The sequence below is a fragment of the Rhyacophila brunnea genome, unplaced genomic scaffold (assembly GCF_057557595.1).
Source record: "Rhyacophila brunnea isolate RB1 unplaced genomic scaffold, BYU_Rbru_1.0 scaffold_21, whole genome shotgun sequence".
NCBI lineage: Eukaryota > Metazoa > Arthropoda > Insecta > Trichoptera > Rhyacophilidae > Rhyacophila > Rhyacophila brunnea.
In genome coordinates, this window is record NW_028232871.1 from 24,517,932 (window position 1) to 24,534,491 (window position 16,560).

The following is a 16,560-nucleotide window of genomic DNA, read 5'->3' on the forward strand; positions in this document are numbered from 1 at the left end:
CTCCATAATACTTCCCACGATGGCCGCGCGGCTTAAGCGTTGGACTATCACGCTGTGGGTACCAGGCTCGAATCCTGGGTCTGGCAAGTACGCATATTGTTTTTCAATTTGTGTGTGAGTCAGGGTATGGACCAAGTAGGTTGAGCAAGTGGCTGACATCCATTTCTCGTAAAAAACAAAATCTGTTAATACAAACCTCTATTCTGTGGAGGCCCATAATTATGATCCTATTAGATTCGCACATGGTCAAAAGAAGAATAACATCAACAAGTAGATCTTTAAAATTATAAAATTGGTACATTTTAGCTTTAATGTGATTATTTAAAAAAAAAAATGGCACAGTGTACCTACTTCTTTTAGGTTTGTAATACTAATATTGTGTTTTTATCTCAGTGCAGTCATAAAAAACAAATATCCAAGAACACATACAGAATTAATACAGGTTTGTTATTTAATATTCGCTTTCAAACTTATTATTATATTTTTTTAATTATCTATTTTTTTTATTCAACGAATAATTCACAAGATTTAAGAATGTAACATTCTAATTATTGAACATACATAATTTTACTGTAGTAGATTTTTGGGTTTCCATCGTGTGTCCTTCTTTTTTCTTTCCTCGACGTTTCGGGCTCGTTGCAGAAGCCATTATCAAGAGTGATATGTTCTATGATGAAATGTTGTGTAGATGGATACAAGACACAAATTTGACTTTGATACCAAGATATTGGGTCGGAATAAAGGATATTTTGCACGATTGGTAAAGGAGGCCGTTGAAATCCATAGAAACCCTGAAAATATTAATAGGGATGATGGATTACGGTTAAAAACGTCATGGCTTCCAGCAATATCAGCAAAATCCAATATTCGAGCCAGTATCTCTGGTTGTAACGATTGACACATTACTCTGAGCAACGTTTGCTCTTAGCTAATCGGATTCCTTTTGACATTCTTAGAGCAACATTTACATTCATATACATACACTACATATCATCATACAACATTTCACTCTTGATAATGGCCTCTGCAACGAGCCCGAACCGTCGAGGAAAGAAGGAGACACGGTGGAAACCCAAAAATCTACTACGATAAAAAAACAACCGTGAAAGCCTCAAACATTATATATACATAATTTTTAAAACACTTATAATCAATAGAAAATATATTTTTTGAAAAATGTAAGACACCCAGCAGGATACGCAGGTTCGATTCCTATTGGGTGTGTCTACTTTGATTTAAAATACAAACGCCGATCGCCAATAGTAACTCAATTTGGAAAACGCTTAAGGGAAAATTAAGAGCCATTAGTAAAAAATTGTTGCAATTAAGTATGACGCCTATAGCATAGTGGTCTATGTGCATGGGCGTGAAACCCGAGAGATTCAAGTTCGTTCTTGCTGGGTGTGTTAGTTTTTTCAAAAAAGTCTTTGTTATCGAAACATTCCGCACTGCAACGATTTTAATAAAATAAAAAAACACTATTTTGCATTGTCCAAAATGGGTTTCTCTGGGTATAGAAAGCTTTCGAATTTTTTGTGCTTTCAATTCCAAACGTGTCTTCACTGACAACACGTAACATTTTGTATCATAAGACCTGAGTAAGCAGTCTCGATGCGCGGGATTTTTTTTTTTACAAAAAAGCTCACTATATCTCGCGTATAGAAATTTGAAGCAGAATATATATATTTTTTGCTAATATATCGACGTTGCACGTGAAAAATAGAAAGTGTAAAATTCGCAATAATTGTCAGATACATATTTTTCGAAAGAATATTTGTATGCCACGTAGGATGGAAATATTATATTGCGTACATGCAAGAAATACCGTCATTCGTTATTTAAATGTAAATAAAATAGCTTACAGCCATTCTAGTTATATGTAACTAAGTTTTTTTCCATTCCAGATTTTAATTATATATGGCTAAATGAGTATTCTGACATCTCTGAAGAGCTTGAGCCTATCTTTAAAGTAGTTTCAGAGAGATTTTATTTTAAAGTCAGTTATGGTCAGTAGCGGAACTTATAATTCTAGCATCTCATTAAAAAAATTCTTAATTTATATTTAAGAGGCAAAGGCACGCCTCGAAGATGCGAAGAGCCCTATTCGGTCAAAAGTATTTTTCTATGGTTTTTCAAAAAAAAAAATATATGTAATAAAGAATAAACCTTATATGTAAATACATTGTTTTATTAATCGTAAGTTTCGAGACCCATTTTTAATCTTCTGACGAATCGATTGTGTCTGCCTATTAGGTCCATACTCTGTACCCACACACTCATTAAAAAATAACTTGTGAGTTTTTACCAGACCCGGAATTCGATAGCGAGACCCACAACATTATAAGTCTGACGCATAGCCACTCGAATAATGATATGGAGTTATTTTTACATTCAATATTTATGAAGAGCTTCTCGCACCCCGTGATTTGACACCTCTGGTTAAGTAGGTATAGTATTACAAAAATGTTAAATCAAAAAAAAATCTATATTTATTATTGAAACATTATAAGTAATATATTATATTGTAAGGTTTAAATTTAATATTATAATTTTATAAAAAGAATAATAAATAATATGTCTATTGAAATTTAATTTCAGATTCAATACAAATGCTGATAGAATTGTCTTCGCTACGGATAAATTTTAAAGCGAAATGTCATTACCTAACAGTAACATTCTGATAAGGATATCCTCTGAACGGGAAGTTTCATATCACATCCGATTTTTGTTCTCGACTAACATTGTGTACAACATAAAGCGGTGCGGCAAAAGAATCCGCAGCGTGCTTCCGCTGGTTAAAAAGGCGACATTATTTTTTTGCAATTTGGACTATTTTTCGAGATGAAAAAAATACTTCGCCCTTTCGATCGCGCTGTACAGTAAAAACGAAACAATAATGCGGTCGGTCGATAGTGTACATGCGTATGGGGAGCCGTGATAAATGCCTGGAAGCCGATGACCGCATATTCGTACGTATACGTACATATACAATCGACGAACCGCATCATTGTTTCGTTTTTACTGTACTTAGCTTAAAGCTAAGATAGTGATAAACTCATTTAGTGCTGACACCGCGACTGGCGCGTTTACGTTACTTGTGGCCATTACATATAATTAACGTGATATTCAAATGTGGTAAATAAAAATTAATTAACAGGTCAGCAGTGAAAGCAGGAAAGCATTTTAACGAGATTAAACATTAAACAATACTCATAAATAAAATAGTAATTTGGGTATAACTATGTATTGAGAGCACAGCTGAGGTCTCGTGGGAAACGCCGCCGGTTTGTCCCTTGGGAAGTCTATTTTCTTTTGGTGAATGGTCGTACAGGACCTAACAATATTTGGCTCTTGTTGGTTTACGGGAAGCAAGCGGCAAACAAATTTTGAAAATAGCCGATATACTGGATTATTTGTTAGGTTAGATTAGGTTTTGTTTTGCCAAAATCGGACATGAAAATTAGCGCAGTTTCCACATGGCTTCCCGTAAACTGACTTGTACCTACCCAATATTTTATTCCCTTACTCCGGGTTATGACGGTTAACGCAAACGCAAGGTAAATTTTTAATAGTTTATTTTCGTTGGTATTTTATACTGCTCACTTACATCAGTAAAAACACCATCTATTCTTTTAACAGTAATTTTTCGGTAACCGTTAATTGCCCCGGCGACCATTCGTTCATCTTCCAAAATGATTCGCGGGGATCGTGCCAAATTAAAAATCTCTTTATTTTTTTAAACTATGTTTATAATAATTTTTCTTTGCATTTTTTCATCTTTGTTAAAAAAAATGATATGGTTTCATGAATATTTACTTTCTTTAGACTTTAGTCATACACTGTTAAAGAAGTCAACATGGTGCATGACATTATGAAAGTCAAAAATATCAAGTAATTTAAAAATAAACAATATTATTTTAACGTTTCTGTTAGATGCACTTGTTGTATATATATTATATTCATATAAATATAATTAATTAATTAATACAACGCGATGTTTCTAATTAATTATTTTAATAAATGAATACATAGTAAATAAAAATGGGTTATGCATGGGAAACTACAGTTATATTAAAACCTATGTGAATTTACATACAGCGTAAAATAGATCTATTTTAATTAATATGCAGTATTTTACATAGCGTGTTATTAGTTTAACATTTTTACCTGATTATTTACGTACGAAAGGTAGAAATCAATTTTGATAAACACTAAAATCATACATAGATTTGTTCTTCCATAAAAATTACGATAAGAAATTACCATTAGCTAAGATTTCGTAAAGCAATATTTTTATCACACGAAAATGTAATATAATTAATCATTTGTTTCTACATTCGTAAATTGGCGTCGGACTAGCAATTACTGATTTTTGTGAGATTAGTGAACGACTTAAGTTTCATTAACCTTTCCTCCTCGGTGATACCAAATCAGGTTACATGGTTTTTAAGATATTTAGAAATTCAGATAATATGCACTTTATTTTTATTGAAAACAAAAAAAATCATGAATAAATATTTATTATTTTATCAAAATCAGCAAGTCTATTTTTAAATACTGTCATATTGTGAAACTATTACGGAAACGCAAAGTGACAACAAGAGAAACGTTAATATCGGATATAGTGTTTACTGTCGCTTTATCGTTCGCTTCGATACGCTGTGTACTCAACCTTAACTGTAATCGATCTACTAACGTAGGTCCGGGGAATATCTATATGGCATGGGGTGGCTTGACCAACGCAAGAAAATCCAATGTATTTTATTTCCCGACAACGAACGGTAAAAAGTCTGCTTTATTGCTGAACGGCATAAGGTCACTGGTCGCCACAGACAGGTCCGAACTGGACATACAATTAATTGCAAAAATATTAGAACAACATTGTTTGACAATATTTATTTTGTTCAATATATTAAAATTGACCGATCTGATAATGTTATAATATAATAGTTATTACAAGGTATTTTTTATCTATTTATTATTGCTAACATACCGGAAACCAGCAAGGTCTTTTCAATGATTCATTTTTTTATAAATGCCTTTAAATAAAAATGTAGAAATATTATCATAATTATCACTTATATAAAACAAAATGGACAACATAATGAGGAAAAAAGCAGTAAATTTTCTCGTCAAAAGCAACTTTAATCATTGAAGTAGGTATATCATTTCTTTTTACAGATTAAACCAGATCTTAATAATTTTGCTTAGTGATTTTGTTTTGATGTTACTAATATCGTTGATAGACGTCCTATGACACAGTATAGGAAATGCAATTCCCAACCGATGGCTCCGTTATTAGTCGCATTTTATGCACTGTAAGGATTCAAACAATATTTATACATTGTTAAAAATCCCTGACTGTAAGCCCGGTCGCACATTGAAAACCATATCGACTGGTATATAGTTATAAATAAAAACTACTGCAATATAGCTCTTGCAAGCCATGAAGCCATGCCGGAACAGCGATATAACGCGGCTGGCCGAAACGAATGAAAAATCGAGGCAAAATATTGTTATATCTGCGCCGTATGTCGAGTGTCGAAAACGTCGCATTCGAGCAGTGAACAAAAGTACCTATATTAGATTACATATTACTGTGTTTTGTAAATACTAAAAAAATCACATCGACATATTATTTGACGTGCTGCAGTCAATACGAGTTTAGTGTGCGATCTCGCCAAGAGCGCTTATTATACAATAGTATTATTTTGAAAATTAAATAAATATGTATGTAGTTAGAACGGCTTTAAAACAAAAATAAATGTATTTACACAATACCAAGTTTATTGGCAAAAACAAAATTTTTTAAATAACCTCAAAAATAAAAATGTAATTAAAAATTTAAATTGCCACTAAATGTAATCTAGCAAATACAGTCCTGTGTTTGAGATGAAAAGATGTTTGCGATTAGATAAAGCAAATACCCTTTATATATTTTTTGGTATACTCCAGATAAAGGGATACGCGAGGCTCTTTTTCTTATTATAAATAGCTCCAAGGCTATAAAATCATGACCTATCATGCCTTTTCTCTTCTTCTATATGTAGAGAGTTTATTTCATGTACCAATTTTTTGTCGTTGTATTATTATTTTCTTATCGTTTGCGATTTTGTCTCATAGAATATTAAACAGGCCATAGCAAAAAAGGTATTTTAAAATATAAATCAAGATATTTTATATCCTGGTAAGATAAACGGAATCGTGGGTTCGAACAGTAAACTGTAGGCTTTGTTAAGGACCTAGACATCGTACAAAGCAGAATCGCACCAGAAGTCGTTGCCGAACACCCCAAATAAATATTTTTAGTGGATATATAAAGGATGTGAAAAATCATTTTATTGTAATAAAAAAAAACGTAAGTAGAAAATACGATAAAAGATAACACAATCAATAAAGTTTTGATTAACAAGCATAATCAAATTAGAATGATTGTATTTACAAACAGTTATTGTTGTTGTATTGTTAAATAAAATTATTGAAGCGCTGCTGGTTTATTTCTATACACTTTAACTTATATTACTAAATTATATAATTATTACTCATTATTTTGGTTATTTTTAAAGTAACAATTACTGTCACTCTAGGAATTATAAGAATCTAATACAATCTAAGAATTAGGCATTATATTATTCAAAAAATGGGCACAATTAACACATTTGAAGATAATTCTAAAGATTCTGATTATAAGCTATGTTTTTGAACATTTGAATGTGATAAACATCCTACGAATAATGATTGTTTTATAATAATTATTGACCTAAGAATAAGGATGTGTTTTTGGAAATACGCCATTTCTTACTACCTTATTATTAGGTCAATAATTATTATAAAACAATCATTATTCGAAGGATATTTATCACATTTGAATGGTCAATGACATAGTTTATAATCAGTATCTTTAGAATTATCTTCAATTGTGTTTTTTCAATTTTTTTAATAATAAAATGCCTAATTCTTGTCAAATTTGGGATCACAGAGATTGTAAAATATATTTTTTTATAGTACATATTTCGCTGTATAATGTTAACATTCATTTTACCAATGGTTTTATAAATACGTTTAAAAATTAATAAATCTAAAAAATCTTAATTCCACTGCACATGGATGTACTGAAATATGACCATATTCTAAAACATTAGATCGAAAGGTTTAAAAGAATACTATTTTATGTAATAAAAATACTTTATGAAGTCATCAAATGTTTAAAATAAAATATATAAAGGATAATCAGGCTTCAAAATTATATAAATAGATTATCTAAAACGTTTAAGGAATGTCCAGGATTATGCTCTGAAAATACACTAAAATCTCAATGTTGACCTACGTGGCGCATGTGAGCCGTAAAGGTGGAGGTGGTCTGATCTAATGTGTTGATTTGACATGAAAGGGCTACAAATCAATAAAACTCATTTTTTTCCTGATATTAAAATATTTCGTGACAGTAGAATGCTAAAAACAACCACTTACGCACGTATTCAGTTTTTAGGTACAACGTCTGCTTTCTTATATTAACTCATATTTTACTTTTCATTTATTTAAAGTAATTCTCAGATGTTTCTTGTCTCTTGATTATTTTGTTTCAATAATATACCTGTTAAAAAAACAAATGAAATCGTCTGAGAGGAAACAGTTAGAATGGTTATAATAATTTTCCTATTTCACTTTGGCCAACTATCAAAAATGGAGAATTAAAATAAAAACCCTACCTTTTTACATCTCGCCAACGCTGCAATAGTGATGAGATTCCCCGGGATGCCAACCATCATGAAGATGATGCAGCAGGCCGAGGCGAATCGCAGCAGAGGAGTTGGATAGTCGACGAACAGCTGAAGCGAAGACAGATCTTGGTCGTCGTGATCGAGGAGCTCTTCCATGGACTCATGAGTCCCGTTGAAGGTCACCTCTGTCGGCAGGGTCGAGGCTGCCAAGGATGGCCACAGGTCACCCATTATTGACGATGATTCTTTAACACGTTTATATTATATTATATTACTATTAATCGGGATATTTTTATATAGTTTTTTAAAAAGCGTCTATGAGTAACTGAACAGGAATAAATATTATATTGTAAGTGTATTTTAATGTGTTATTATCAAGATATTTCAAAGACATAAATGTTATGTTACATACTTACATAACACATTTAAATATTAAGTAACATAACTGGTATTATATTATATTTTAAATGAAAATATGCACATATGCAAGTGACCTTTTTGTCAATAAACGTTAAAAATTGTATACAAAGTCATTTACTTGGTTAAAAAATGATAGTATAAATTTACTATTATCATGATACTCTTTTTCATCAAGTTTTTTTTTTATAAATAATATTGTTTCTACATACTATCACATATTATTTTTATTATAATATCATAATTACAGTAAAAAAAATCCATTGTCTTATAATTCCAATTTTACGCTCCATAGTTATTAAATTTTATTAAAATTTAAGTATCTATGTTATTATATCCGTGATTTCAAAATGTTCAAATTATTATAAGGAAGCTTTCACTTGCAAGTAAAATTAATAGTCTTTTTTTTAAGTTAAAAAAGTTATAATATTTCACCTTTTAAATGTTCGAAACTTATGTTCATCTCCATGTTAAATCTGAAAGAAAAAAACAAACAGAATTAGCTTAAGACAATAAAAAAAAATAGTACGGTATATTTTTACAACGTTTTTATTAGGTCGTATTCTTGTTTGTCCAGTACAAATCTTGCAATCGATTTTTAACTAACTTCCCGACTAGCTAGACAGATGAAACTTTTGGAATACATCAGAACACGATGCCAATGCATTCTTTTAACACTTTTAGCCATCTTTAAGCAGAATTGAATTCATTTTCAGTTAATTCTGTTTTTTAAGGAATGTTATTTCAGAAAAATCCGTAAAAAGTAAAAGACTATTATTGGTTGCTAAGGGAGTGGTCCTTGCAACTAAATTATTATTTTTAAGTACGTGAGTTACTATGGAAATCCAAATGAAATGTCAAAATGACACTTCAGTATTCTATATTAAATTTGTTTGTTTGTTTTTTATTTACTTCATATCAAGTACAAGTTTGAACATATTGAGCATAATAATTCAACAGAAAATTTAAAAACGTATATTTTTATCTTGTAATTATTAGCTATTTTACCTATGTAAAACAATATCTCGCGAATATTCTAGTATTTAAATATTTTATTTCTACTAAATACTTATTGATAGATGATTGTCAAAACAAATAAACGTAGCATGTGCAGTGGGCAAGTGAAATTGTATTATATGATAATAACATTTCACTAATATTATAATATTAAACTCTCTACAAAAAATTAGCCTCATACCACATCATGTTTGGTCACATACGGAGTAGTACCAGGCAGCTATTTATAGTGATATATTAAAGGGAACAAAAACATTGTACATTAATAAATTAATACTATCAAACTAGGGTACACTGACAACGAATAACGTCAGTTATTATTGTTTTGTTTAATTATTGTCAGTGTGTATTTGCTATTGGTGAGTATGCAGAGTGCCTAAGATGCTGAAAGATTCAAAAAAATACTCAGAAAAGTCAAATCAATTAGAAATTAAATACATTGTAATATATTTATCTACACATAGGTATATAACTGTGTGAACTAATAATGTATTGCACTTAGACTGATAATATGTTGAGTAAGTTGCTAACATTATTTTCTAGGAAATCTGTAAATACAAATTCTACTCTGTGGAGTTCTATATTATTATAATCCTCTTATGATCGAACATGATAATGTGTTTTAAAAGTCATATGATGAAAAATTATATTATAATACACATAAACTCTAACTACCAACATAACTAGTAAAAATATCAATGCATCTCTTTCCTGGAATCACAGACTGAAACTAAAGATAATTATATTGTTGTTTGATTTAATAAAACGCATTTTTTTGTAGTACTTATTCCACTTTTAATCAATAAATTAGGACCTGTTTCGTCCACCTCAGAGGGACATTTTCAATTGAATATTGAAAAATTGCGTTTTATTAAATCAAACAACAATACAATGCAGTACCACCATGAATTGACAGTTAACAAAATAAAGATAATTAAATATTATTGACTATGACAGTGATAATAGAATAATATGAGCGGAAATTTTTGGTGTAGGTACGTATCTATTTGAGGCTAGTTGCAGGAATTTGTTATGCTTTGGGTAATATTTGTAAGAAATACGAACATAATTTTAAAATTGTATGATTGATTTTTACTGTTTCAAGGGCCCAGTTTTAAATCTTATGAGTCGATTGCGTCACTTACGTCAAAGAAAATGCCGCAATCAGAGAACGTCATTTGGCCGATTTCATGTTGAATAACTAATATCACAAGATCCATTAAAAAATAATAAAAGCAAAGCTTGAACACAAACGATCCATAAGTGCGAGTGAGAAAGCATTCGGCATGCTTATATCTCCGCAATATGAGTCTACGGTTGAATTAAATATTTTTTGTAAAAATCGCAATTAAATATTGATTTGACTACATTCATCTAAAAACTGCGAGCACGTGTTGCTGAAATTTATTAGTTTTGTGTATAAGTATAAAGTTAGTGGTAATTATTTTTATTTAATTTATTAGAAAATACGGTTAAATATGTTGTGTTTAAATTTGGTAGCCGTACTGAGAAGCAACATGATAGTATATCGTTTCATAGTTAAGTTAATAATAATAAAATTGAGGTTCTACTGTGCGTTATATGCAAGAAGCATGGCTTCATTTTGCCGAACATTAGCCACTCTCTTTATATTATTATTCTGAGTATAAAATGAATTTTTTAGGTTTTAAACTAAACATAATCGAATCTGGCCATGTATAAAAATAGAATATACTAATTTTATTGTAGAGACACCACTGCGAATTAATAATATATTTACATCATAATTTATTGATAGAATTAAAGCTTTTGAAACACTTTTGCTTGTTAGCGCGAGGGATGGTTTCCAATCCTGGGGTCCTAATGAATTTGAATTTACATGCGCCTGTCAATTACCTACGTGGTCACAGTCATGATTTATTCTGGATCGGAACCGTTTCCTCGTGTCAAGCCTATCAGGCACCATTAGCGAGTTGTGCTAGATTATAAATGCGCTCCTTAAAGACAGACATTTTCAATGATGTACTTTTTGTTTTTGAAACTTTATTTAACTGTATAAAATTGTATGTTTTTTGTTTTCAAAATTTTATTTTTCTGTAATATATTGTACTTAATAAGTTTGTTTTGATTTAATTTTTTCTATTATTATTATTATCATTATTATATTATATATTCTCTTCTTCTCTCTCGTGAGGGTAATATTTGTTATAATGTAAATCTCATGTTGTGTACGTCTTGAATTTAGATTTGTTATGTCCACAATGTTTTGTATTCTTAAATAAATTAAGCAGACGAAAAAAAAACGCCATATATTATACTATTTTTAACGAATACCACCTATATACAATAAATTGTATTTTCAAGACGAGAAAAACACGTAGTGATCCCACAACGTTTACAATGTTTAGTTGGGGCGGCGTGGAATAACTTAACTTGTGTACGTCTGGAGTAACGTGCTTGCAAAGTGAATGCATTCGTATTTTAATTAAGTTTAAAAGAGGTTAACTTACTGCAAAACAGTTTTTTTCCTATGCACGTTGGGAACACTGCGCTGACATTAAACGTTCGTTTAAAACACCGCTTTGTGCAAACGAACCTTTTATTTTAAACAGTTTATGCGAAACTTGGTGTCTGTCAATAACAAAAGAAATATAGATTGCATTTGCAACAACTAGACAATATTTAGTAATAACCCGCAATTAAAATTTCTACATTTATAAATCGATGTGACAAAATTTTAATTTCACAAGAGATTCAAAAATTTGCTTTACTTAAGTATAATAAAAAATATTTGTAAATAATTATTAGATTTATCTAAACTAGGCACAACTGCAAGGGTTCCGTCGCTGTAGACAACCCTTTCCCCCTTCACCCTTTAGCGGTGCTACGGCAGCCATCGGCTACACCCCAATACAATACAATTTGATGCAGGGTTTTGAATGTGTGAGTGTCTTACGAAAATGAATCACGCATTATCGACGTGCAACAGTGTGTGTTGCAACCTTCAATTCATCGATATTAAATGAACGTCATTGCATAAACCAAAAGCAGTAGTCTGTATTCGAAGTATGCCGTATTATTGACACGTATTTAAGTTTATCCCGTATTCTTCCGCACTCGAGATCTGTTGCCTGCTTCTTCAGACCCGTTAGGTATTTCAGTTTCCATTATTTCTGAGTTCCCTTTGAAAATCTCAATGAAGTCATATTCAGTGACGTCCCGTGGGGGTAGACAGAATGAGCGTCGCTTGGGGGCGGCAGTTACTCGGAAGGGAGGAAATTGAGGAAAATCATTAGGTATATATAGAAATAGGTAGGTACCTAAGCTTAGCTAAAATTCAACTCATTGGTTGGAAACAAAATGTATTAATTAACATAATAGGTTTGACAGGACAGTATTTTTTGTCGGGCTCGTGATATCTAGTTTATTTCCGTTGTACTTGGACGACACGTCCTTGGTGAGCAGCAATGACACATGCAAGTTGTCAGGTACTTATAGTATTTTTAAACGTATCTGAATCCGTGAACTCTCAATATTGTCTCTTAAAGTAGAGATGGCATTTAAATTAGGTTTAGTGGTATATTTTGTATATATTGTATCCATACAACACCTTTCTCAGATATTGGAGTCATGAAAGGATGATAAAAAATACTGTATAATAAAATTGGGCGCTATTCTGGCGCTGCCTAGTGGCGGCATTTTGTCTAGGGACGTCACTTGTCAAATTATATTATTACAAGTTAATAGAGGTCTACATTTTTCACGTTTTCACCACTTAATTTGTGATGCGATTGACCGGAATCCATACCTTGATCGACCTATTCGACATGTTTGTTCTAGTATAATAAACTTATTAAAAGCAGCTAGCCATCTGAGTGATTTTTAATATTCTGAATATTCGAATGAATTGAAATAGTGCATTTGTTTTATAATATTATCTGTGAAATGGTGAACAGTTCGGTGTATATATAGTTCAAGCCGGAAACTTGATAAAAGTACCTACTACACACAAAACAAAGTACGTTATTATCATTGCAAACACTCATTAAATTATTATTGAGTGTTTAATTTTCAGTGATTACTAAAATATTTGACACATTTTGATAAATAATAACCGTCAAACTTATCGACAATCAGTTGACCAAATTTGAATATTTCTAATTGTTAAATATTTTATCATTATTCAATATTGATTTATTATAATATATCAGGGGTGTCCACATTTAAATATGCAGTGATTTACTATCCGATATCAAATCTGATAGTGATTTACCCAATGACATATTAAATGGACAACTCACTTCATATCGGCGCGCACGAGAAATTGTGCATGAAAGTCATTCACAAATGTATAGGTAAATGTCACGTGACCATCTGATGAATCCATTTCCATTATGTGATACAAGCTACGAGAATTTATAGTAATATAACCTTTATTGTAATGGCGTATTAGTGTCATTACTCATTACGCTAGAAACAGATTCTAGGTTACTTACGACTTCTCGGAGATTAGACGCATGTGAGCCCAACGCATCACAGGCGTCTGTCCAATGGTTTCTGTCATTCAATTGCATTGAATAAACATTCATCAATATCTTAAAATGGCATTTTATCAATAATAAATAATACTAACACATGAAAAGTGATATCCCATCTTTCTTGGAGTGCTTAGTAGATTTTTTTTTACAATTTTTAACTAGGCACATTGGCATTTTGTAACACAATAATAACGGCGGAGTCGAAACCTGACAGTCAGAAATTTTGTATGGGCAGACCCAGCGGTGTCGCCAGACCGCTTGCAAGCAGAATGTTCATTTGAGCGTAGGATACCGATATTAAAATATGAATTTCGCCATCCGGCAGACCCGACACAAAGTGAGTGCCATTTTATTTTCCAGATGCTTCGTCCATATTAATGTCATTGGATTTACCACACTCTTTCATTGTCATTATTTTATCTTGAACAAACGTATTATATTTGAACATACATAATGTGTATGCCCATTAGAAATAATCTTTTTTGAAAAAAAATACGACACCCGACAGAACAGTACGTTGAGCAATGAGTTTTCCAATTAAGCTACGGGTATCCTACATAATTACAATGAATTTAACTAGTAGTTATTATATAAAATGATTATCAAATTGCATTAATAATATTAGCTATCGGTTTTTGTGTATTATTAAATCAAGGTAAGTATCAATTAAATGCCTTAAGGCGATACTTCAGTGAAACGGCAAATAATTTTCAACTATAGGTGCGACGAAATTTTGGACTCGCTGGCAGTCTGAGAGCGAACGTCGAGGTGTCAATACGTTAATTTATTTCGTGATAGCGACGGGGGTATTAATTCTTAAATCGTGTAAAGATGACTAAAAACGTTACCCATTTACTTTAAAAAGAAGAAATGTCAATGAATATATTATTATTGTTACTAATAGAACAATAAACAGAACATTAAATGGACGCATGTTGGATTTATATGACAAATTATATTTCGGTCGGCATGCGTCATTTGCACCCGCGCATCGCCTAGCCACAATCGTTTTAGACCATGCCTCAACTGAGGTATAGCCTTAATAATTATTACTAACCGACACCACGGATCACTTAAAATTTTAGTTTTAACCTATATACATGAGATGCTTTCAAATTATGTAAGTATGAAATATTAAATTATTTGCGTTTGTGTAGGTAGGCGAAACAATTACAGTTTAAAATGTTGTTCATAAATAACGTGTTATTACTATTTTTCTTATTCAACAAATACTCTGTCAGATCTGAGAATGTAACATTTTTTATTGAACATAGAGACATACCTGTTAAAAAAAATCTTGAAATGTACTTATATGCCGTAACACAGGTGCACAGGACAAGAACCAATATCTAGTTCCGGCCGATGTGTTTTTATCAATATAGCTTCCTGTGCAATCGGATTTGTGTGGTTTGGATCAAGATATCAATAGGTGATATCTAGCTTACATTGATTACTAGCTTGAGTAGCTAGCGTCAGGACAGGATCTACTCAAATTTTAGTACATACGTACTTGCACTTGGTTCTAATTTAATAAACTTTTTTTTATTGAATAAATAATTCACAAGATTAGAGAATTTAACATTCTTTTTGAACATACATATTTTGTAAACATATTATGAGAAACATACTATCAAAAAAATCTTGCAAAAATATGACACCAGATAGAACCCAAACATGTATAAATTGAAATTTAGTAAAGTGGGTGGAATTTTCAATTAGAAAATAGCAAGGGGTAATTAGGGGTTAAAATGTTACTAATTTTATATGATGTAGGGTAATGTATTATTCATATTAATCTATTTATATGGGTTTTTAACTATTGATTATTAAGTAACCGGACAAAACAGAACAGCCAGGGGAAAAATGAAACATTAACTTTTGTGGAATCTATTTGGGTTAGGTTAGGTTAGGTCATTATTTCGTTGTACCTAGTCACCCAATCATTTTGAACATATTATATGGCAACAGCGAGCTAAGTCCCGTTTATTTGAGGCTTTCTAGCGATTAGGGATGCAGAAATTTGGTATATAATTTGATTTATTATGGCGTATTGAAAATCTGTGCTATTAAAAATCTATCAACATAATAGAGATAGGACAATTTTAATATTAAATTTATATTTTTTCTGAAAGGTCTAGTTATATTTATCGTTGTTCTGTTTTGTCATGGAAACGATTATTACACCTACTTTATTTATATATAATGAACATTTTCTACGAGTATTTGTAATAGTATTTGACAACCACGATGACCGAAATTCAAACAAATTCGAATCCAGGCTCTGACAATTACCCATATTATTGTTTTTCAATATTTAATTTGAGTCAGAGTATAGACTTAATGGATTGAACAAGTGGCTAACATCAATTTCTCGTAAAATAAAAATAAAAATATGTTAATAAAAAAATCCATATCATGAAGGCTATAATATAATTCTGTATACCAGAGGTAAACTACGGTAAATCCAAAATGACAACTTCACAGGAGAGACGAATTTGTGATTTTTGAAACTTTCAACTTGTGGCATTCGTGAATGGAAAAAGATAAAATTTATCTATTTATCAAAACCTTTTTGTTTGTTTACCGCTGTAGTTCGATTATAAGTTTCATCAGAAGAATTGTATGTTTTATTACTGTTGTTTACCTCTAATAGTTATGGAGTTACAATGACATTTTTAACTTTTATAATAAGAGTAATATGAGATACAGCTGTTTACCACGTATGCAGGATAGGTAATGAAGTAACAATATGACAATAACTCCATTTCACGATTTTTGGAGTAACAATAGTTTACCTCCGATTTTAAGATCATAATATTATTATGATCTTAAAATCGGACGTGGTTAAAGAAATAATTATTACCTATACGTTGAAGTCATAAATTAAA

The 16,560-nt window shown here is 31.1% G+C and overlaps 1 protein-coding gene across 1 annotated transcript in view; it reads right to left on the reverse strand.

Annotated features, from left to right (window-relative positions):
* The window catches only part of LOC147070885 (G protein-coupled receptor moody), a 139,327-nt gene extending 131,375 nt beyond the window's left edge, over positions 1 to 7,952 (reverse strand). Inside the window, exon 1 of the mRNA XM_085948726.1 lies at positions 7,710 to 7,952. Coding sequence (XP_085804852.1) covers positions 7,710 to 7,952 — 243 coding nt within the window. The remainder of the gene's footprint in view (positions 1 to 7,709) is intronic.
* Positions 7,953 to 16,560: the final 8,608 nt, after the last annotated feature.